This window comes from Halichoeres trimaculatus, unplaced genomic scaffold (assembly GCF_033239565.1).
Source record: "Halichoeres trimaculatus isolate MK-OKI-2021-1 unplaced genomic scaffold, fHalTri1.1 fHalTri1_scaffold_14, whole genome shotgun sequence".
Classification (NCBI taxonomy): domain Eukaryota; kingdom Metazoa; phylum Chordata; class Actinopteri; order Labriformes; family Labridae; genus Halichoeres; species Halichoeres trimaculatus.
This window is the reverse complement of record NW_027437192.1, coordinates 5,884,257-5,909,186: the sequence shown is the minus strand read 5'-3', so window position 1 is coordinate 5,909,186 and position 24,930 is coordinate 5,884,257. Positions and strand designations below refer to the sequence as shown.

At 40.8% G+C, this 24,930-nt stretch overlaps 1 protein-coding gene across 1 annotated transcript in view; it reads right to left on the bottom strand.

Annotated features, from left to right (window-relative positions):
• pvrl2l (PVR cell adhesion molecule related 2 like) overlaps positions 1-24,930 on the bottom strand; it is a 564,571-nt gene that overhangs the window by 4,939 nt on the left and 534,702 nt on the right. Inside the window, exons 7-8 of the mRNA XM_074686276.1 lie at positions 5,225-5,354; positions 1,879-1,936 (exon numbers count right to left, since the gene is read on the bottom strand). Coding sequence (XP_074542377.1) covers positions 1,879-1,936; positions 5,225-5,354 — 188 coding nt within the window. The remainder of the gene's footprint in view (positions 1-1,878; positions 1,937-5,224; positions 5,355-24,930) is intronic.

Below are 24,930 nucleotides of genomic sequence, written 5' to 3'. Positions count from 1 at the left end.
TAATGTACATTATTTTCTTAAAACTTGCACTTCGGAAAAAGAGATTTGACTCAAACGAGAGTATGCTGGAAGGTCCAGCCAAGTCTCATCTTCATCATCCTGGTGGATGGCAGCAGATTCATATCAAGAATTTCCCCATACATGGCTCCATTCATTGCTCCGTCAATTATATGAAGTTTGCCAACACCATGAGATGAGAAACAACCCCATGCCATGATGCTTCCACCTCCAAACTTCACTGTTGGTGTAGTGTTTTTTTTTTGGCTGATATGCAGTGCCATTTCTCCTCCAAACATGGTATGTTGTATGACAGCCCAAAAGTTCAGTTTTGGTCTCATCTGACCAGACAACATTCTCCCAGTATTCTTGTCAAGATGCTGTTTAGCAAACTTTAAACCAGCTTCAACATGCCTTTTCTTGAGGAATGGACTCTTGCGGGCTGAGCGTCCATAGAGGCCATGGCGGTGGAGTGCATTGCCTATTGTTTTCTCTGTAACAATCGTACCTGCTGCCTCCAAGTCTTTCTGGAGCACTTTCAGGGTGGTCCTTGGCTCGTTGAGTACTCTTCTGACTATCTTTCTGACTCCCTGATCAGAAATCTTCAAGGAGCTCCTGTGCGTGGCCTGTTGATGGTAAGGTGGTGCTTCTTCCGCTTGTGAATAATGGCCCCAACGGTGCTGACTGGAACATTCAGGTGCTTTGATATAAGTCTGTAACCAGTTCCATTCTGATGCTGAGCAACAATCAGGCTGTGAATGTCTTCAGAGAGCTCTTTGCCTTTACCCATCATGAGATGTGTCGTATTTAACTGCTTGGTGAAAAAAACGACCTTTTTTAAGGGACCATCAATTTGCTCTAGCCCAGCTGATGTTGGTTTGCACTAATTGGAAGTTGAAGTAATAGTTACTGACAGATTTCAGGTGGTGTGGTGCATTTTCTTGCCGAAGTATTCAGCCTTTCCATGGTGTGTTCAATACTTTTTTCCTATGTTATCGCACTTAATTCCACATAATCATTATTTATGGACCTGAACATTGTGATTTCTTTTCATGTGTGGATTATTTGAGTTAATACCAATGTCTGGTAGAAATTTCGTTTGAATGGCAGCTTTGGAAATAAATGTGATGAGAAAAAAGTTGACGCGTTGAATACTTATTTTCCCCACTGTATATCGTTACCGAGCAGAAGAATCTAATGGCTTGTTGTCCTCATCATAAAAAACTGGACTTCACTGCAACCCAGCCTGTGGCAGGTCTAGATACAAGCCAAGAGTAAAGTCTGGATTTATAGTCATGATAAAAAATGTCTGCCAGTGCAGCAGGGAAACATTTCTTGAAGAATTTTCTGTGACCAAGTCAGTGTGGCTCGTATTTCTGATGAGTGCTGTGAAATATTTCGACTGGAAACCAGACAAATCCACTCGTATGGTAAGATCTGAGATTTGTGCCGCTTAATTAACTCCTGCAGCTGAAGCCTGGGAACTGTCATGTCGGCCTGAGCGTTAAGACGTGTTTCATACATCTAATCATCATAAAATTGGACCGTTTCAGTGTCGTTACATAATGTTTTCCTAGTCCAACAAAATGCGGCGGAGTGATGGGGTAAAGTAAGAGAAGAGGAGGAGGAGGAGGAGGAGAAGGAGGAGAACCGTGCTCTAATGGAGCTCTTTACAAACCCAGCTAATTATTTCGACACATAAGCCAACTCAGATCTCCAATCAATAGCCATTAGCCCCATTATGACTGCCCAAATGGACTCACTCTGTGTGTGTGTGTGTGTGTGTGTGTGTGTGTGTGTGTGTGTGTGTGTGTGTGTGTGTGTGCAGAATATAATGGCTGTGACAATAAAGATTGATTTGGAACCATGTGGACCACTCACCATCTCTGTTGAGCTGCCGGCCTTCACGGGAGGAGGGGGCTTGTGCTTGGGGGGACCCCTGATAGGAGGAGAGGACAGAGATAATGTGGTATTGATCATTGTTAATTAAGACTCCAGATTACTTTGTATCAAACAAAAGAACCAGTTTGGAGAAAGTCTTTAGATATTGAGCTCTAAAGAAAACCCACTGTGTCTCAATTCAGTCTGTTCATAAATCTTTATCCAGTGTGTGACCGTTCAGTCCCCTCTTTGTTGCCAAGCTGTGTCTGAATTTTAGTCATCTGGAGGGGAATGATCCTGGATGCTTCCACCAATCAGGGCAGTAAAATGTGAGACATGTGGGATTTCATCATTCATTCATTTTTTTAGCCTCTGTATTAACCCTTTAACAGCATAAAAATGTCTGTTTCATTCTATGTTTGGTTATCAGAAACCGTTCTCCACCCTGGACTCAAGCTCTCCTCAATTCTGACAGGATCACGATAGTTACAAAGCAACAGGTGTTTTGGAGTAAATTGTAACTGTGCTAACCAGTGACCATCAACTAAACTGTCATTGACTGTATAAAATTTGGATGTAGTCCCTGTGATGTCACCTGTCTGCTCCTGAGTCAGTGAACTGAACCCAATTGTCGGAAGCAGCCATATTGGATATAACACAGGCTTTAGCCGCGTGTCCACCAAGCAGACCGGTTTGATTCGTCTCTGAAAAAAGCTTGATTGTTCTTTGTATCAAAGAGCTACATGCCAATCACAGAGAGGACAAAATGCTGCATGTCTTCCATCTATGCTCTTTGTTACAGCATCATGCTATTGTTTAACAGCTGCGGCTTTTGACATCCGGCTTACACGCTGCCTACCACGAGGGGGCACAAACGGGATCAGGCTTAACTGTACCAAACCGTGCCAAAGCGTACTGAACCGACCCGGACTGCTTGGTGGAAACGCGGCTTTTGAACTTCCTTTCTAACAGCTATAGGGCGCCGTCAGCCACGTGAGCTGAGCTGTGTCTCTGATTGGATAAAACTGTTGATCCTAATATCTTCTCAACCGCTTAGTTAGAAAAAAAATCACCCCCTGTTCAGTGTTTTCTGATAAAGAAACTAGCGTTTAAGACCTAAGCCATATTTTGAGCCTTGCTGTTTACGCCATTAGACTCTGTTTTTTGGCTTGGTATGTACGTGGTTTCTGGTCTCATGCTTGGTAAACAGTAGGGATGTCCCGATCAGGATTTTTTCCCCCTGTGTCTGTGGCTGGGTCATTTAATTTTGAGTATCTGCTTATACTGATTCCATACTTCTACTCTCATACATCACGCTCCTAGCTTTAAGCTCCCGCCATGTTCTGCTCTGCTTTATGGTATTCCACCAATAGTGTCACTGCAGGAAAGTGATGTCATACCCCCAATGTTTCTGTGTGGAGTTGCGGCGCTTTGACTCTGTACGACCACACTGCGCTTACAGTCATTTTTCCGCTGAATGATAAAATCCCACACGTCTTACATTTTACTGCCCTGATTGGTGGAAGCATCCAGGATCATTCCCCTACAGATGACTAAAATTCAGACACAGCTTGGCAACAAAGAGGGGACCTATTTCCAGGCTGGAAATAGGTTAATTTCTGCTGTGAAAACAACTTTTTTGGCTTGGTGTGTATGTGACTTCTACTTCTTATGGAGCCAGCCTCAAGCGGACACTTGAGAAACAGCAGATTTTAGCACTTCAGCTTTGTCTTTGTCTTTCTTAGAGCAGAGGTTGCTGCTTGGTAGCTTGGCATACCATCATCCTCAGCTGTAGTACTGTTGCCTAAATGTGTACAGCTGTAGCTGTTAACAAACAGTGACCTGAATCTGGTTGAATTAATTCTCTCATAAAGACTGAAGCATTTTCCAGAAGACATAAAATATGAGCTGCAGGTTTATTCAAAAGGGAGAAATCCACTTGAAAACCTTCTTGACATTAAAACCTTTTGATGCTAATTAAAGCTTTTGCTCTTAAAGTCAGATACAGCCCTCACTCTGTGGATTTTATTTACGCTAGCTGAAAATCAGCTCTAATTAACAAAGACAGAAATACTTCACCGCGCTCTCAGAGGCGATCTCTGACAAGCTGACGACCTTGAATGTATGAAATGTTACGTATCTGCAAAAGCCTTGCTCACAGATACACAGTCATCATACATTTTATTTATGTAAAGAGTCAACTCCAGTACTTAACACGCTCCTTTATCTGTCTGCGTGATGAATAAAAGAACAGCAGCCTCTGGTCATTTGCTTTGTGAGGAGTATGTGGCACCAAAGCTGCAAGTTCAGGTCTAAAAAAGGAAAAACTAAAGGTTAAAAAAAAAGGTTTGAAGAGCAGCTGAGACGTTGAAACTTTTACAGATGACAGTCCGCTCTGTAAAGTCGTATATTTTCCAATCAGGTATTTAAGAGTAATGGTAGATCGCATGTCAAGATCAGTGTTTTACACTTTTTATCATAAATCTCACTAATGTGGATAATAGCTGTATCCGTCATTTAAAATTATACAAGTTCAGCTCCCATTTTAGTGTCTGTGCTTCAGATGACAGGGTTATAATAAAACTCTCAGCAGCTGGTGGCAGCCTTTGATTTTAGCCCATGTTCTTGTATTATAACCCTTCAAAACTCTCATATCTCTTTGAGCAAATCCTGTGTGCAGCTCCCACTCTGTGACGACTCTAAAAGAAGGTCCACGGTGGAAAAAAACACACAAACTACATCTAATAACGTAGAATAGCAACAGAAATAGTGACTGTAATGTGATTTCCAGTAATTGAGTGTCATTTTGCAGATGGAAAGAGCTCATGAGTCATTGGATTGCCATTTATTAACTTCATATATGCTTTGGAGCTAAACCCATTAGCATTTTGTTTTCTTGTACTTGAAGTTAACATCACAAATTGCTTTTAATCCTGCGGTAGTGTGCCTGAAAGTGGCTGCACATCTTAGTGTGAATTAACTTGTGTGACTCATAGGGCACGGGCAGGAAAGAGTGATTTTATATCTGACAATGATTGTGCTCCGTGTGGTTTAACAGGAAGTCACAGTTTGATACAAAGAAAGGTTTTATAACTCTTCATTTACAGCTACAAGAGGGGGGAAGTTTCTGGATAAACGGGGGGCCAAAGGAACGAGCATTTGGGGAGTTAAATCTCCAGGCGGCTTCACACTATAAACTTCAGGTCGAGATTTGTGACCGGGCTAACTCTGCTGGTTCATGACATGTAATAAGTTTTAATGAGCCTTAGATCCGCTGAGGGAGATTAATTCACTCAGGAGGTTCAATAACACGGTGAGGTATGCAGGGCTGTTAATAAAGACTCACTCTCCGTCCTCTTGGCGCTTGCGGATGAAGAAGTAGACACCGATGATGATGCCGAGGATGGCGAGGGCGCCGAGGATGCCGCCGATGATGGCACCTGTCGAAGGTCCTGGAGTGATTTGCCGCTCCTCTTCTGGAAACACATGGGAAGAAAAAAGGAAAGAAAGAGAATTTAATAATAAAATCCTTTAAATCCTGTGTGACAGCTACTGGTGCTGTGGTGATGCTCTCCTGTAATAATTCTGTTTTTATGTGTTTTGCTGCAGAATTCAGTATTAGAGGAGAATCAGTCTTTGGTCGTGTACATCAGCAGTATGCTGCTATTGAATGCAACACAGTAGAGTATGAAAAATGACAATAAGAAACACAGATAATGTGAAGGCGCAGAGTCCAGGCAGGTGGACACAACAACCTCCTCTTCACTCATTTTCCAGCCTGTTTGTAAACGTATCATGGCTGCTTTGTTAGAAACTGTGGCTGTTTTCCAAACCACCTACTACATACTACATGTGAATGTAGTATGTAGTAGGCACTGCATACCACTTACTGCTTTTGCATGTAGTATGTAGCATGACTGTTCTGTTGGGTCTGTTTTGTAGCATACTACTCTGGTTTTCAGTTTCAGAAAGCGGAGCTACAGGTGATGGATTTGATTTTGACTTTATAACAAAAGTTCAACACAAACTTTGGGTAGAACTTTGCATTTTAGTTATTTTGTTAATCGTATTACAGCAGACTTATAATTCTACACCAAAAGTTATATCGTTCACTAAAAATAAATCTGGAAGGGATTTTTATTTTTACAGCTGATGTAAAACCACTCCTATATAATCTACATATGCTTTAAAAAAAGTGTATTTGTGGTTTATGCCTCTTTTACAACTGGAAGTAACAAGATTTACTTGTGTTTCTGTTGCATTACTTCACTTCTATCACTCCTAACGGACCGTCTCACATTAGTGTTGTTGTATTGTAGTTGTAATGCTGACTCATTCCAGTAGATGGCGGTAATTCACCAAAACCTGCCACCCACATTGACAAACAGCGCTAATACCGTGCATTGTGGGAAACAGTATGCCAGGTAGACTGGTCCGTTGCATACTGAGAAATTTTCCTGGATCAGTAGGACAACGGGAATTATTGGCATACTGCAGATTTTGCAAGTTTTCACATACTGACTACTATTACTACTTAATTGCAGCCAAAATAGAGGGCTTGAAAAAGAGCCTGTGAAAATTATCTCCACAACCAGTGTTTGATTCAAAAAGTCAAAATAGCAGCCTTGCTAATCTGATGCGTCTGGCTCCAATGCCTCAGAGCTAGGACGCACCCAGACCGTAACTGAGTTTATCCAGTGTAAGTGGACTAATTGACTTAAATAGACGCTTATCTGATCTGGTCTTGAACTGGAGACTCATCTAGAGTATTTTGGCTACAATTTTGCCAATGCCAGAGATGCAGAACCAACAGGATAGGATGTCATGTCTGGAAACTTCCTGATAACAAAACAAACTGGGTCAAAACCAGATCCTATTTAGCTTGAGTTCTGCCAGGTTTACCAGCTCAGTATGAACAAAGAAAGGCTCATCATTAGGGTGGGAATTGAGGGAACTCCTCGGTCTCCCGGCTCCAGCAGTCTTGCAGTCCTGCAAGGGGCCAAACTAAATATGCAGCCAGCGTTAGTTGACAGATTAGAAAGCTTGCAGTCAACACATAAAAGAGCGGAGCCAAACCAGAGATGCAACTGGTGAATTCCTGATGTAATGTTTTGACACATTATCTCTACAAGACACTCAGTAAATTCACAAATAATTTGTAGATTTTATCATTAACAGTTCAAAATATCTTGAAAAAGATTCTTAAAATCTTGAAAAGTCTGAACAAACTTGGACTTGGTCATGAATGCAGAGCTGCATTAAAAACTGACATGACTGGAGTGGAAGTCACTGCCCAAAGGCTCAAATCTCCTCAAAAACCACTATCCTGGAACAGTAGTGTCTAAATCCTCAAATGCAGGTTCAAATTAACCATGAAGAGAGGACACATGATTCAGAAACACCAACGACTTTTTTGGGCATCTATAAAAAATGGACTGAAGTGAAGTATAAAAATTTCTTGTGGTGTGAAGAATCAAAGTTTGGCATTCTTTTTGGAAACCATGGACGACAAGAGCTCAGTGGCTAGTTCACACATCCTTCAAGGCTCCATTAATACTGAACAATAGATACAGGATTGTTAGCAACATCCTCTGCCAAATAGATGATGAATTTTTCCACAGCAGACAACAACAAACGCCATTCTGCACAAATTACAACAGCATGGCTCTGTAGTAGAAGAGTCCGGGTGTTAAACTGGCCTGCGTGCAGTCCTGACTTGTCACCCACAGAAAATATTTGGTGCATTATGAAACAAAAGTAAGAAAAAAGGAGACTTCTCCACTGGTACAGTTTCCTATCTATAATTGCTTCCTTGTCCTCTTTAACGAGATATATGGAGTGAAGTATACAGTCACGAGGACTCTCCAGAGAGACGGCAGCAGGCGCAGATAATCAAAGTTTCCATTGACTGTCAGCTCTGTTTGTAATACTATGATGCAGCCTTTAAGCACACTCACATAAGCATTAGGAATTCAATGCGAGTGTGAAATGAAAGCAGCTCAAAGCGCTCGGTCGTACACCACCGCTCATGAATGCCATAAATCTTCTTTCTCACGCTGACCTCAACATCTCTGCTCAATTAAGAGCCTGTTTATTTTTCCGGAGGACGGCGAGGCTTCTAAATGACTGTAAAAGCCTCTCATAATCGCAGCGCTTTTATTTGATAGATAAAAACCCAACAGCAGGCTGACAGCAGCTGCACACCGGGGATGTTTTCTGCACATTCACCGACTCGAACAGGAATCTCGTCACAGACAACAAAGGGAGAGTTTGATGATTTTCACACGTTGTTTGCTTCTTTTTTCATGTAATTGTATTTCATCACCACCGGTGAGGTAAAAGCACTACACCGGTGTGCTACAGGGATGATAAAAGGATAATTACCCCCATGATTTCCTCTCATTTAGCATCACTACGTACATACGGCTAATGTTTGTGGCTTAAAATGACGCCAATTTGAGCTGCTGCTGTGTGGAAAAAAAGTACTGTAGTTTAAATGGAGCACATCAAAATGCAATTGCATACATGTAAAAACCCAGTGCACCAATGAGGAACACATTTTTCATATCTTCCCCTCTGCCAAAAGCGGTACCATCCCCAGCCTTTGCAGCTCATTCTAACACCAAGGAACCATTAAGCAGAAGGGAACAGGAAATGAAACATCTGGATGCAGAAACGATCCAAAAACAAAACATGTTGTTCCAAAGTGAATCTCTCAACCAAGGACGGGCTGTGTACAGCCTTAAACTATCTTTGCTGACAACAAAGCACTCAAAGTTTAGGGATCTGAAACCTGAAAATATTTGACATCTTCACCTTCAGAGGCTGAAATGCTAGTGTTTTCCCATGTAAAGACTCAATTTCCCATAAGCACTAGCACCCACTGCCGTAAGGATGTGACTCTTATTGAGGTGTGCGTTTTTTTTGAGGCAAATGAATGGAGAGCAGACTGTCTTTCTGAAACTACTTTACTTAAGACAACTTTTCCCAGAATGCAAAGCAACAAGTTCATGTTTTTACTTGCAGTTACAAGAGCTATTGGTTGAAATGCGACAACAGTCAAACTTTGTAAACTCAGTTTTTTGACAAATGTCTTGAAAGTGAGCAGACTATGTGTTTAATGTTCCCCACAAGGTTTAACATCCAGTTAGTGAAAATGACGCCTGTGTGGAAGTGCTAAAAGTTGAGGCACAGATACTGAGGAATAGAATCTAGAAACAATCACTTTTGCCACTGAGAATCTAATTCAAACCACAGATTGTGAACAAGCAAATATATAAAAGTGAGGCTATTCTAAGATCACATACTGTCCTAACAAATAGGAAGATCCTAAATCTGTTTCTGTTCATTTCTAGCAGGGGTGGCCAACCAGTCAGAGACCCCGAGCCACCGAAATGACCGTGGTACTACAGAGAGCCACGTCATACACGTGGTCTTACAAACACACTTCCGCTCACACATAAACATAATGTCATAAAATGAAAATCAATACATTTCCAATTTTTAAAGCAAGATTTATTGTGTTTGTGTGTTTCAATTCGTACAAGAGAAGAGAAACTGAAACTTAAGTATCAATCCCAACTGATCCCAACGTTGGCATATATATATATGTTTATATATATATATATATATATATATATATATATATATATATATATATATATATATATATATATATATATATATATATATATATATATTTAAGATTGATTGGCACACCACTACTCATAACTATATATATTTTTTACGAATGGATAGAAGAGCCACATACTGAAAGGAAAAGAGCCACATGCGGCTTGTGATCCACAGGTTGGCCACCCCTAATTTATAGGTTCACTTACTCTCTGTATTGAGTCCATGTTTGGTCATAACCTCGGCCCGAAACCAACTTTTTCATTAAAAAGCAAACAACAATCTGTTTTTTTGATATCAGCAGTTAATACTGCTTGTTTGCGGTCAAACCTGGTTAACTAAGGTTGGGTAAAGACGCCACATTTAGTTACACAGCTGGTGTTTCAGTGTAAAGTGTGACCCTGTTAACTGATGAATCTCAGCCATTGATACTGTCGAGGCACCAGTTAGCATGGTCGCTATTAACTCCAAAACACCGGTTGCTCTGTAACCTCAAAACTTGACAGATGTTGCCTCTGTCGTATAGTATCATTTTTGATGACTGACCACAGAACAACTGTACATTTTGACGCTGCGAACAGGTTGAATTCAGTGTTAAAAAACCACTAACTGGTCTGAGTGAATGTTGCTAAATGCTGCTTCTGCGGTCACATACAATCCAAACAAAGAGGAAGTAGGAGATTGGATAAAGAAAGATCACAAGTGGTTGAATTTTCTGTCTTAGTTTCTGAATGCTTCCAAAATATAAGAAGATTGTTGATGCAGCTCAAGTGTCTTGACCCAGTATCAAGTGGTTCAGGGCACTTGCTCGTAGTTTAATTGGGTGAGACATCCTTCTGTGTTGACATTTGAAGTGTCTTTGGCTTTAAACACTCGCCTCTTCAATGTAATATTACAAAATTAAAGTCTATTTTGCAGCGACTACAATTTCAAATATTTTGAATTCAACATTTTTTTCAGATTAAAAAAAAAAAAAAATTAGACAAGCAGTTACACAAAAAATATTCACCACTGCTGAAAAATATAGATAAAAAATATCAAAGAAACAATCAACCACTTGATAATCTGATTTATGCATCGAGAGGAGAAGGAAGTGATTCAGATAAAGTGATTCAGTGCCTGCATTTCCTCCTTCCCACCAGCAGGTGTCACTCTGTTCCAGCTTACACAGCGTTCAAGCAGAGCCTGAACGATGATAGATAGACACAGACAAACAGAGAGATAGATGGATGAGGTGAATATGGAGATCTGCTCAGGGAGGCTCAGTAAGGTCGGCTTTGCATATTCATGTCTGCGTAAATCCACCGAGATATGCCCGGCAAGTTGATGTGTGTGAGGGGAAAAGAGTGTGTGTGTGTTTAGTTATAGAGTCTGCCATAGTCACAGACAGAGGAAGGAGCAGGTCTTGATTATGTATGATCACAAACACACAGCGAGAAAGGACAGGGGGAGTAGAAGGGAGGAGTGAAGAGAAGGGGGTGAGGAAGGAAGGAAAGGAGGGATGATGCTGCAAAGGTGAGGAGAGAAAACAGCAGGAATGCACAGTGATGGCATAAAGAGACAGACGGAGGAAGGAGGCAGAGAAACTGAGAATGACAGCAGGCCTTTCCTCACAGCTGGAAATGCGCTCTCACACACACAACCTTACACACACTCACACACACTCAGAGAGAACAGCCTGTGAATGATGCAGTCCCTTCCTCCCTCCTTTTGTGTGTCAGCAGCTCAACTGATGTGTGCCATGGCGTTATCAAAGTTTACACCGGCGATGTTTGCCATTGATGTTCGCAGTCGATAACAAACTGCCTTTTCAATAAACAATGAGCGCCTGTGCTGCATGCTGAAAAACACACAGGAGTCGAAGAGGAGAGGGAGGAGGGCGGGGTTTTCTGCAGGAAAACATGAACCTGATTGGGCAAAGATAAGGTACTGGAAAGCAGGATGCATCCCAGAGAAGAGGAGCAGAAAAATGATTGAGATTTTGTGCGAGTAGATGTCTAACAGGTGTGAATAATCTCTCACAGACCACACTCGCACCTCTCTACCTCATTACATCCCTGAACAGGCAGAGAGCGTCAGCCTTTATCCTCCGCAAACACATCTGTTCTCATCACTGCAGGCTAACCAGAGGTGTTAAACTGCACATCACAACAATCCAGCCTTTCACAGCACCTGTGAGTCTGTCTGTGTGTGTGTGTGTGTGTGTGTGTGCCAGGATGAATTAAGACGGATAAAACCCCGAGAGGAAACACCAGGAATCTGAACAAAAAGGCTGAAAAATGGGTCAGTGAGTGAGGAAAGATGATCTTTTTGTTACACATAACACATTTTCACCATGCCAGATTTTTTACTTTTTATATCCACACAAATATCTTCACCAGGAAGTCCTGAAAATAAATCATTGAAATTTGCAGCAATTCTCACACGTATGAGGGTTTATTGATGACAAAAGTAGAAGTAATCATCAGGCAAAACTGAGGTGTTAAAACTCAAAAGTAACCAGTGCAAAAACTGCTGTTGTGGTATAAAGAGTCAGACTATCACTCTGTGAGTTCCTCCTCTGGTGTTACTTTTGGTTTCTTTTTCTTGTTTCAAAGTCTGGTTACACACTACACGATGACATTTGAAACAAAGCAAAGAAAAACCCATACAGTGAATAAAACATGGACGTAGTATCTGTGACGTCACCCAAATGGTGGTCGCAATATTGGAAATATTGACTCAACCCAACCTAGCTAACAGCTACAAGTTACCAACCTGTCTTTCAAGTCAGCTTCATCTCTAATTACACCTAAATTTGCAAAACTTGTCGCCCTAAAGTCTCCAAGACAAATGAGTTATTCGTAAGTTCAACCTTGTTGCTGTGTGTAAGATGCAGGAAAGAAGAATTCAAGCCAAAACTGTTTGATTCACCAGGGTGTGAACATGTGTAAATCTGCTATAATATTTGATTTTCTAACATCTGTGTTTGTGAGGTCTCCTTGGCTTTTGGTACCAGCTCCAAGTGGACACTTGAGGTACTGCACTTACAGTGCTGTTTGGATTGGGAGAACAAGGTTCATCAACACCTACAAAGCTCTTGATAACCTTGCCTCCTCATATTTAACTGACCCACTTGAATGCTATTCTTCATTTCACCACCTATAACCGTCAAATACTAATGTCTTCACCCTATAATGGAGACTTTCACCATTGCTTTTGCCCACAGGTGTCAAAAGTATTTACAATCATTACTCAAGTAGAAGTACAGATACTAGGGTTTAAAAAGACTTTTGTAGAAGGTTTTTACTTAAGTAAAAGTATAAAAGTATTGGTTTCAAAAATATTTGAAGTACATATCTACAAATAAAGTAACTTAAAGGGGCAAAAAATGCCTATAGTTCATAAAGTTCATCCCCACTCCTGAGTCCCTGCCACAGACATCTTCATACTATGCTACATACGTCTGTTATGTTGCTGCTGAATTGTGGCGTGATTTGTGTCATGTGCAGGTGTGATGGATCCCGTACAAACCAAAAGGGTTTTGAAATGGTTCTACATATGTATGTACATCTCATCCATCCACAATCAAATTTACTCTTCCTGGATAATGAGATTTCAGGATAGGTTTATGGATTAGGGTTAGGTTTGTGTGTCTTTTTGAACAATGACAAGCTGGAATGAAACAGGAGTAGCGAGGCTTTTTTAAAAAAACAAAAACATGCCAAGTAGAGAGTACAGATATTTGCCTGAAAATGTAAAAAGTAAAAGTAAAAAGTCAGATAAAAAGCAATTACTCAAGTAAAGTAAAGGTATCTAAATTTATACTTTGGTAAGGTTAGGAAGTATCTTTTTCTTCAGTACTTGACACCTCTGCTTTTGTCAACCCTTCCCCAACTCTCTGGAACTCTTTTCCTCCAATCATCGGCACTTGGGTCTTACCTCATTTAAACATCGACTCAAAACCTACCTTTTCAAGAATGCTGACAACACATGACTACCTCCCTCTGTATCAACTGCTTTGAGTGTTTGTCCTATCAATTAGTGTTATTAATATAGTTTCAGGCTGATCAAACTAAAAGGCTGTGGCTCAGTGGTAGAGCCATTGCCTCCTAATTGGAAGGTTAGGTGATTCTAGCTTCTGCAGAGCAAGACACTGGACCTCATTGCTCCCACTCTTGGTCAGCGGTGTATGAATGAATGGGTGTGAAAGTGTTCGTTAAAACTGATGGCTCCTCCCTAGAACTCCCTTTACCATGAGCGTGTGAATGTGGTGTGGATGGGTGAATGAGACTAACAGTGTAAAGCACTTTAAGTGGTCCAGACTAGAAAAGTGCTACATAAGCACTGGTCCATTTACCATTTACCAAAGGTGAGTGTGTTGTAGCTGTTTACAGGTGTCGAGACTATGGCCTTAACTGCATGTGTAAGCCAGTATTAGTCAGAGTTTGGGTCCTTTGGGTACTTTACATGAAAGTAGTCTAAGTGACGATATTCTGCAGTTCTACAATTTCATTCAGCAGACACTTTTGACCAAAGCAACCGACAACACAAGCAAGAATTTAGACAGAAGGAAAAACCCAGTTAGTGCGACAAAGTGCTGCAAGTTATTTGGCTTTTGATCTGTTTTATCGCCTCTATCTTTGTGGCCAGAGGTTTTCTGCTGGGGACTTTTGTCTTTTTTTTCTTTTTTTTTTTTAACCCTTCTTGTCTTGGCCCTGCTTCAGTGTAGCTATGGCAAAACCTTTCAGTATCATGACTGCATAAGCCCGATTCATTTCCTGCAACAGTCAAGTCAGTAAACATACTGCCAATCTGAATCAACACTTAAGCAAACTATCTCACCGGTACATTGTGTATTGTAGATTATTTCTTTGTTGTAGCAATGCTTCTTGGAAATTGACTGTATACCACTGGAAAGCCAAATAAGCTGTTGGACATTGGCAAATTTTGTGGCTTGATTTAAAAGGGAAATAAACAGACTTTACATGGATATCATCGTTATTGTTATCAGTGTGCTATTAATGAAGTTGCCTCTTTGGGTTGATGTAAAATGATCATTTCCACCCATGAGGACCTCATTTCATTCCTAATCTGTTTCTTTCAGGGTTAAAAATGAAAAAGCAGATTTGTTTTTTTTGCCTTTGAAATGAATGTTTTTAGGAGCACTCAGTTCTTAGTTTGAAGCCTTGTCAGTGAGTCTCTCTCTGTGGGCCTCTGCTGATGATGACAATTTTAAAATGAATCATCAAAAATCAACACGACCAGTAATCAAAATAATAGCTTCATATGGCTTCATTGTTTTTGAGATTCAAAAATGAGGAGGTGGGAATTTTGCAGACGCACACACACAGACCTCCACTTCTGTTTGTCCTGGTCTGTTTCTGTACATTTCTTTCTGTGCGGCACAACAGCCCAAATCTGCAGACATAATGCTATTATCTAAGTGACACTCAAGTGGTGAGAAATTGCTGCCGAATCACATGCAATTTAAATGAAATTGAAACAACAATCCCTGTGTAAAGCGCTCCATTGCTCCCTCTTATCAAACAGTGTGTGGGCTGTATTAGCCATCAGAAAAACACATTGTGCCCAAGGCTTGCACTTAACTATCTCAGCCCGATACACAACACGGATAAAAAAAAAACACACACACATACTCGGTCAAAAAAATGAAAGAAGCCCACTCACAGATGCTGTTTTCCCACACACAGATACACACATCATAGCAACGCTCCTGCTCTGCTGAAAGGTTACTTGTAAGGTTCAGAAATTGAAGCCTGGTGTTGTTTTTGCCATGGCAGCAATTACTGTATCACATGGAAGAGGAAGCAGAGACAGTTCAATCATCACCCAGCTCTAAGGATTAATCATCTTTAGTAAACTAAAAAGAGGGGTGTGCAAAATGTTTGGTGCCACCTACAGGCCTGGAGTACTTGCAGAATTTTCTGGGTTAAGCATCAGCTCGCAAGTCAGCAAATAAGAAATTTACTAGAGCTGTTAAAACACACAAACTCTTGGTTCAGTGAAGCCATTTGCAAGATAACTAATAGATAAGATGTATCTCCTACACGCTAATAAGCTAACTCTAAAGGCACTTGTGGGTGAACTCCAAAGCGCCAAAGTTTCATTCCTTTATCCTCGCAACGTTCACTCGCGTCTTAGTGAAAAGACTTTCATGAAGGCTGCTCTTGTGTTTCCTCTCTCCTTGTTCCTCTGTCCTACAAGCAGCGCTTAAAGCTTTGGGATTAATCCATGATGTATGTTGCCTTTAGCGGCATCATCTTTGTTGTATGGTCTTCATCTTTGTCTTCCTGCCCTCTACTGGTCTGGTGGTGTGGTGCAACTTCTTTTTTTATAGCTTCTACATTGATCCCTGACAAGTTAAGATAAGATAAGATTACACTTTATTGTCCGATTACTCAGAAATTTGTTTTGCACAGTCCAGCTCATGCAAACAACACATTGTCAATCACATTCAAAATAAAAGCATCACGTTGAAAACAAACGTCCTAGAAAGTTAACGAAGTGCAACCGTCCAACTAAGGTCCCAATACAAGTACCCAAGAAGGTCCAACATTTGTACAATCTCCATGAGACTTCAAGCCTCAGTGGAAATGCAGACAGCAATGGGCCTCAAGAAGCATTTAGTACCTTTAAAAAAAGTTCCTGGAACTGTTGTATTATTTTTAAGGGACAAACCAAAAACCCCCAAATTGTACAGCATCTTACTTCTAGCAGCCAGCACAGGCTAAAACTAAGTAATGTCTATCAGTTTTAACTTAGCTGCCAGTTGTCCCTCCTGCCCCCTCAGCTTTGGGGTAGGAGTGACAAGAATCGTAAATAATGGAATAACAGGTGACAGACATTGCTTCAAGAGTACAGGGATAAAGCTGAATGTTATAATGTTGCTGTTTAGATCAAGACCTTAAAGGATCTCTGGATTAGAGTAATATTTCCACATTTAAAGCTTTCCTCTTTCTGACTGACAAATGAAGACATCATCACGTCCCCTGTCCGCCAACGACAGAGCCAGTCCTGAAGTGCTGGCTGACATGCAGGTCCAAGGCCAGCTATGACAGAAATAACATGGAAACATCTGAGGACACTGAACCTGAGCCTGCTCCAATTCAGGATGCAACAGGAGTTTTCAAAACTGACTACCGATGCACACTTTCCAAATGTGGATCCAAGAAGGACAGCTTCTGTTGCTCAGAAAAGAACAGCCAATCAACAGGTTGTACGGAAAAATAAGCTGAGGGAGAAGCTTTTTGGGCCTTCGGGGGGAGGGTTTTGGGCTGTTATAGGCCTAGGAGGATGGAGTTAGTTTATTCTTTGCAGACCTCTGACCTCACTTTGTTCAAGATGGCTTGTTTTAAATAAAGTTTTTGGATTCAGGCTGACTGAACTCCTTGGCTGATTGGACTCCTGGTCTTCTTAAATAGTCAAAGATCAAGGTAATAGAAGTTCAACTATGAAGTGTTTAGGCAGGGGAACCAGGGGCCTATCCCGATGAGGCCTGCAGGAGGCCCAGAAAAAGTTACTAGGTTTTTGGGGTTAGCCATGATGTTACTTTTCAAGTGGACTGCTGGGGTTTGGGTCCAACTTGCAGCCCACGCCCTCTGTTCCTGCTTCCATCCATCCACTGTCCTCACCTCTCTATAAAAAAAAAGTTCCTGTTACTTCAGGTTAAACAGCACCTTTAGGTTTATTTAGGCTTGTTTACCGCAGGAGGGAATAAAGGTTAAATGCCTTTCCGCACCTCTCATCTGAAGTCGAGAGCTTTTACAAAGTACAATCGATTGTTTTCAAAATCACTTGGAGGTAGTTATGGCTCTCGATGAAATTACCGATCAATATCAACAACAGTAGCAAAGTTACAGAACCCTAAAAATGTCCACTCCTGGCTGCCATATGAAAAAAGTTGAGTCTGCTTGTTTTGCTCCTTTAAACTCTTTAACTTCTTGGCGGTCTTGTGGCCCTCACAGGAGCCTAAAGAAGCAGAGCAGTCATTCAGAAAATGTTGAGGACACAGCGGACTGTAATCACAGCAATAAGCTTTAAAACGACGCTGCAGAGAACTGAAGACTGAGCCGGCTGCTGCTGCTGTTCACCCATCCATATAATACCACTCTGAGAAGTGCGCATTTTAAAACCTATGGCTGATTGAATGGCTGCCTCAGACTCTTAGAGGTCGTCTTACCCAAATGTTTCTCACAAAGTATTTACATTAGGCCGCTGAGAGAAGTTTGGCAATGAACTGCTGCAGCTACGTGCCTGAAATGTTACACATGACACATGACTGTGAGGAAAATGGCGAATGAATGTTGGAGTCAAATTCAACGCTTGAAGATTCAGTCAGTTTGAGAGCAGCAGATGTAAGTTTGGAGGTAGGAGGAGAGCTTAGGAAAGAAGGAAAGAATCCAAGAGTCTGAGAAGGAAGTATGAAAAGGAAGGAAGGCAAATATTGTGGAGGGTGAAAACCAGACTGTACAAAAAGATGGGCGATGTGATAGCTCCCCAAAGATGAAGCCAAAAAACAAAAGTCTGCAGATTGTGCTGTTGGAATGACTTAATTAGCTTGTAGCCAAAGATGTCTGCAAGAATCTTTTTCATCTGTTGACGGCACGAGACTAAAGATGCTTTTCAACCAGAAAGACCTGGAACTTTTAGTTCCTGGTGAAACATTCATCTGAACTTCATGGCTCCTGTGCGGCATTGTTTTTCTACTTTTCCACCATGGGACAGAGCATCTGATAGATTTGTTACAGTCCTCGTCTCTTATGTGTGCTGCTGAGTGTGTGTCTCTGAGTGTATGTGGGTTTTTTTCCCTCTTCCCAGCAGGCTGCCAGGTGGTGCGGGTGATTGGGGTTTACTCGGCATCTACCAATTAGGAGCTGAGCTCAGACAGAGGGAGAAGATTTCAAAAGGCTGGCTGGAGTTTCAGTTTGGAGCAGCTGTGGCCTGTTGCCCGAAAGTCCTGTCTGTGCTCGGCTCTTTAGTGGAGACCGTTAGATTTGTTAGAGTGGTTATCCGTCCCGAAGATCGGTTGTTAGTAAAGTTTGATTTATTACAAGGTTGTTGGTTAACCAAACTTAATTTGATAAATAAACCTCAGTTGTATTCTTCCTTCTACCATTTTTTTCATTAAACATTCCTAACTTGCCTTTAACACCTGGTTTATGTTACTTCCTTTACCCCCTTAAAAGCTGTGGTGGTAACGGATTATGTAAATCAGGCCAGAGACAGTTTGAGAAAAATGAACAAGTTATAGAATAGAGATCATTGCACTACACTGCCAGCCCAGTAGGGGCAGCAAGAAAACAATGTAAGCCACTGAACAAAATTGACACCATAGAGGAGGCAGACAAGCTAATATTATGGGTGCGTCTCAAAGCGTTAACTTCATGCTTCCTCTGTCCTATCTCCTCCACGACACTGGAAGTACTTTCCCAGTCGCCATTTTGAAGACTGTCCCAAAGCTGTCAGAGAAGAGAGGAGAGAGGATGGAGGAGACTGATCGGAGGAGCTATGATTTGCGGAAGTCTTTTCACTGAACGACAGGCCCCCATATGGAATATCACTCTCTGATTGGATGCTGCAGTGGCTCAGACTTTCATGAAACTTCACACAACACAACGGAGTTTAACTAGAGAAAAGACGAGCTGAGGACAGGCACAGAGGATCGTTCAGATACTGATCATAAATGGGGTAATTAAGTGTTCGCTGTGAGTTTAAAGCACAACCATCATCAAATCAATACAACAGAGGATTAATATAGAAAACTGACTGATAAATTATATCTTCCTGAGACACAATAAGGTGGGTTATATTAATAAGCTTCATAGTTCAGGATCAGATGGGCTCTAGATAAAGGCTAAATAATTCATAAATAATCTCACAATTAGGCATTTTACCGGAGTGATCCAAGTGATCCATGCTTCTAAACAGCACACAAAATAAACATTCTTCATGGGAATGTGTTTTATAAACAGGTTAAAGGAACAGACAAAACTCTGTAACTGTTTCTGTTTGATCAGAGTTGTTACAGAGCACATGCCCAGACGAGCTAACTGACAGATGATCCAGAGGTGATCAGCTGATGCAGTCATCAATGAAACACGTTGCTTTATGTGGCGCTCTGAAGGAGAGGATGTCCCATTGCTCTAAAAATGAATCTCCTCCGTTCCTCTCTCCTCTCTTCATTTCCTCGCGTCTCTACATCATCTCTGGTGGGAGGGACTAAGACGCAAGTGAACAACGCCAGTGGAGGAAGGAAGGATGGAACTTTGGAGCTTTGAGACGCAACCTATGTTTAGCACTGCAGTTAGCCTGTTAGCATAAAGGAGATTCAGATGGCAGATGGATTTGTTGACACTTTAAATGGGACCAGCGCTAGTGGAGACGGTTAAATCTGTCACCTGAAACAACATCGACCTGTGAGAGACCAGACTGCACTATCGTCTAACTGAAAACGTACATTTAGAGATTGTTTTTTTTGCCACTTAATCCGAAAGTTGAACGTGTGTTGTGGTTTGCTAAAGAGGCTGGATGCCAATATTGATGATATCCACCAATCAAATACCCAATGTGAAGACTATGGCTGAAATAATGCTATCAACAAAATGTGTTAGCATCTGCCTCTTATGCACATTTTGGTTTCACTTTTGTACAACACAAAATGTAGACACGTCATCCATCTTTACATGCAGTCAACAGTGAAGCCTGAAGAGGGAAGACAAGGGAGGAAATTTGATTAGCAGAAGGAAAGGAAGAGGAAAGGAGGAAAGGATTTTCAAGACTAATGGAAATAAAGATGAACAAAACAAAAGAAGACAGAAAAATACTTCAAAACAGAGGACATAGACGAGGGAGCAGAGAAAGAGGAGAGAAAAGAGCAGACGTAAATCGTACAAGAAACAAGGGAGAAAGAGAAAGTTTCAGGAAAGGAGGGATGAGGAGGAGAGGAGGAGGGGGGTTGATAGGAGTGTTAGTGGCCCGCGGAGGAGCAGAGGAGATTTTAAAGGTCTAAACGCTCCCGAGGGAGACCATGAGTGACACAAGAACAACAACTCCCTCTCTTTCTCTTCATTAATGTTTCACAATCCCTCTTTCGCCTCCTTTGTCCTCCTTTTCACTCCTCTTACTGATATTTCTCCTCTCCTCCATCATCCCCCTGTCTCTGATGTCCGTCCTTTGTCAGGCTCCTGCGTCCTGTCCTCCTCTCCGCCTGCAGTTAAGACACACTCTCTAAATCACTTGATGTTTTTTTCTTTTCTCAGCGGCTCTGTCGCTTTCCATCGCTCTCTGCTGCTCACTTGCTCTCCTGCTGCTTGACAACATGAAAAAAAAACTCCCTGTTGCTTTGTCCTGTCTTCACAAAAACACCTTTTTCCCGATGACTCCCACCTTTTCTCTTCCAAACTCTGATTCAGAAACGGCAACATTTACGCAGCCTCTCCCATTTACCGTCTCTGAAAAGACGAGCCATTCACAAACACGTACACTCACAAAATCCACAAATTCATAAACACAGCCAGCTCTCAAAGACCACTAATATTATGAGTGCACAGAAATTACTGCAATCAGCCCGCAATTACGGTGGATAAAAAAAATAAAAAACCCGATAGTAATCTTTGAGGGTGAAAGCTTGTGTGTCCCTTTCAGCGAGGCACTTCAGATATTTGAAGAGCGATGAAGAAGGAAGGGAGGAGAAAGAAAAAGGTGAGTGATGGGAACATGTGAATGGGAATGTTTGAATAGTGTTTCACATTAAAGCCGATTCAAGGTTAACGTACAGCTCTACAACATCCTAAAGCCTCTCCACTGCAGAGGAAATCTTTCATGACTATGAGAGCCAACAGGAAACATTCACAGCAAGAATTTGATCGTCGTTTTGTAGATTATGAGTCTGCGATGACATCATCCTTCAGGGACGAGGTTCAGACTGTTAGACACTAGTTGAAGGTGTTTTCTTTGCCCTTAAAAGTTCTGCTCAACCATTTGGTGGAGCACATTCTGATATTTATATCTCACTGAAATATGAACTGAAATAAACCTGATTGGGTCGTCTTTTCAATGAAAAAATATATTTTTGAAATTTTATTTATTTATTTTACAGTTTTTTGTTAATCAAATAAATAAAAAAATAAAGTCAAAATATTACATACATTAAATAGATAGATAATAAATAAATAAATAAATAAATAAAATAAAGTCAAAAAAATCAAATACATTAAATAGATAAATAATAAATGAATAAATAGATAAATAAAATAGAGTAAAAAATAAATACATTAAAAAGATAAATAATAAAAAATAAAATAAATAAAATAAATAAATAGATAAACAAAAAAAATCAATTTTCTAAACAAAAATAAATGGATAAAAAAATTAAAAAATCATTTTTGGTGTGAGCATTTGAAGCTTTAAGTGTCACACAAATGTTGTCTGTTTCCTTTGGGTTAAATCACAAAGATTAGTGCTTGTATTTTGAAGGGTCATGTACAGAAAGAGCCAAGTACTGCAGCAGTAAAGACATAAATAAGTGACGGTATAAAACTACTAAAAAATACTAAAACAGAGTATTCACAACCTCTTTTTTCTAATTTAGTCGAGTTTTGTCCTAAAGTATGGATTTTATGCTGCACGTTTTAAAAATGATAAGAAATCATTAAAGTTTTGAATCCATGAATTGAGGTGTCAGTTGGGGCCATTGACTGTTCATAGAGTGGACAGCGTGGCTCCACCATTTACCATTGTACAGTTTTGAAGCCATTATTCCCCCATCACAGGCACCGGCATTGAAGCAGTTGTGCAGCCATAGTCTGCGCAGTAGAGACTGTGAGGGATTCTGGGAGAATCTGAGTGGTGCCAGGTGACAAAAATGATATTTTATTTCTCTTTTGAGAGTCTAATCACTTCTTGACTTTACCTCCCACCATATTTTACAATCCCTGAAAAAAATACACGAGAATGTCAGATGCCAATCATCTTTAAATGAGATGTAAAAACTTGTTTTTAACCTCTTATAACTCCTGAAAATGATTTTTTTCAGAAAAAGAGGACTTGAATACAAGGCAGCCAAATGATATCTTCAAATCACCACTACAATCAGATGTGAGAAACATTTCTCCGAGGTGTATTTATTTTTCAAAGTTTGACCACAGCCCATCTGGAATGACTGGGGAGATGGATTTTTTGACCTATACTGCAGCCAGACACCAGGGGGAGCAGTTTTTGTGGCAACCTTGCTTCAAGCTGAGCAAGATGACATTCATTTTTATTACAGTCTATGGATGGGGCCGCACCCCAGCCCCATGTTGAAAAGCATGATCGACATCCATAGACACAGTCAATGGTTACAACTGAATTGACGTCAATGGCACCTGATTGTTGTCCCTGCCTTTTTGTTCTACCTGCGTCCCTTTACCTCATGTATCAGAGTCTCTTGTTATTATTATTTATTAAGAGTTTATCGTTGAAAGCAGGTTTGTCCCTGAGATTAGTATCTGTTTGTAATTTTCTGTGAATACATAATCTCAAACTTCAACAAAGGGTCTTTTCAGTTGCAACTTTTGTATCTTGTAACTGGGTCCTTGAAATTGTTGGTATACAGATCTTGGTATGACAGAGTTCAGCCAGAGCCATTCTTGTCATGAAATGAATTATTTTCATACAATTAGTTAGATTTGGTGGTATAGATCTGTTCTGGGACCTCCCTGTCCTTACATATGTGTGCATGGAATGCCAAAACAAATGCAGGGAGAGCAGCAGCAAAGACCTCCAGGATTACAGAGCAGAGCGAGCATCAGTAACAGATACAGATCTGAGTATAAAACATGTGCTATAATTATCCATGGAGCCCAGAATTGTCTATCTGATGATCCTCTTATCCTTCCTGACCTTCTTTCTGTTCACGTTCAAACTTTCATTTGTTACTAAACGTTTCAGTATTTCTAGTAAGAGTGTTGTTATTCCTTCAAGCATCCCACAAGTACCTTATCCTTCTTAAAAGAAGCTTCCAGGGAATTTCTTTCTGCTCCAAATCTGACTGAAATTTTACAACTATTGCAAAGTAAGTGCTTGTTCTGTGTCCTTCATGGTTATTTAATGCTTTAAAAGATAAGATGTCTGGTAAACCACTTTATCCACATTTTAAATTACCACTGGTGACGCTGCTACTGTTTCAAGGCCCAGCGTTTTTGTCCGTGTCTCATTTCATCTTTCTCTTCAGATAAAAAGACAAAGTACAAGGGACATAAGTTGGCATGGAGTGTAGAGACAGTACAAAGAGTTTTTATAGCAGAAATTGTTTTAATGATCTCAAACATCGATGGAAAATGTCACGGTTTTGGTATCAGTCAGTTGCCGGAGCAGCATTGATCGGCAGACGGCGTTTGGATCTGATTGAAGATTTTCTGCGTTTGTGTTGGAGTAAGAGAATATTTCTTTTTACGTCTGAAGGACAATTTGAAAACAAAACTAAAAGTAGGGCAGAGAAGGACAGCTGAGGCTCAGGAGTTATTTTCCAATCAAGGACGCGCTGAATGATGACTCAGCTGACGGGAAGGAGCGGGACACGGGAAGAATCATAAATAATTTCCAGGCAGCTCCATCACTGTGCACTCAGGGTAATTAGCCTTCTGAGACGAGACAGGAGCCATCCAACCCACGGCTTTTCTGTTACACGCCACATGTGATGGTTTATTAGCCTGCAGAAAAACAAAAGACTTATACACCCAGGACTCATCCTAAAGGGAGCAGCTCTGAGGAGTCTCCAGAATTTAGTCGTTGAAAACCAACTCACGCCTAACCCCTGAACTGCATCACTTTTTCCTTCTCCAAGCTTCAGATGACGACGCTTTGCTTACAACTCTAGCATCAGCTCAGCACACGCAGGTCCGTGGTGAGGTTCACAGACTGATATGTAATCTAGTAAAGCCGTCGAGTAAGAGCAGAGAAATTCACACCTTTACTGCCTCTCAGCTCGTTCTGCTTTGACATCCCACTCTATGACTCACACAGCAGCTCGGTCCACGCTCCTATAATAAGATTATGACCACCTAAAGGTGCTTTTCAACAGCAGGAACCAGGGTCTAATTTTGGTCACAGGATTGTTGATCTACACCTTGAAAAGTCTCTGCTCAGTGTTGTAGTAAGAATGTTCCAGCTCACACAGACTGTAGTACACAGTAAACTTTACCAGGGGACTAAGTTCACTTTTTTTTTTCTTATAGCAGCATTTAAACCCCTCAATTATTAGCTTTTCCCAAACTGAATAAATCACTGTCTTGTAATGTGAAATCAGATACACATGTTTTTGTGTAAAAGCAAAGAAACCCCCAACAAAATCAAGAATAAATCTGCAGCTTTGAAAAATTAGAAACAAAGGGAAAAGGATCTGACACTAACACCCTGATATACATGGGAAATTTGCTA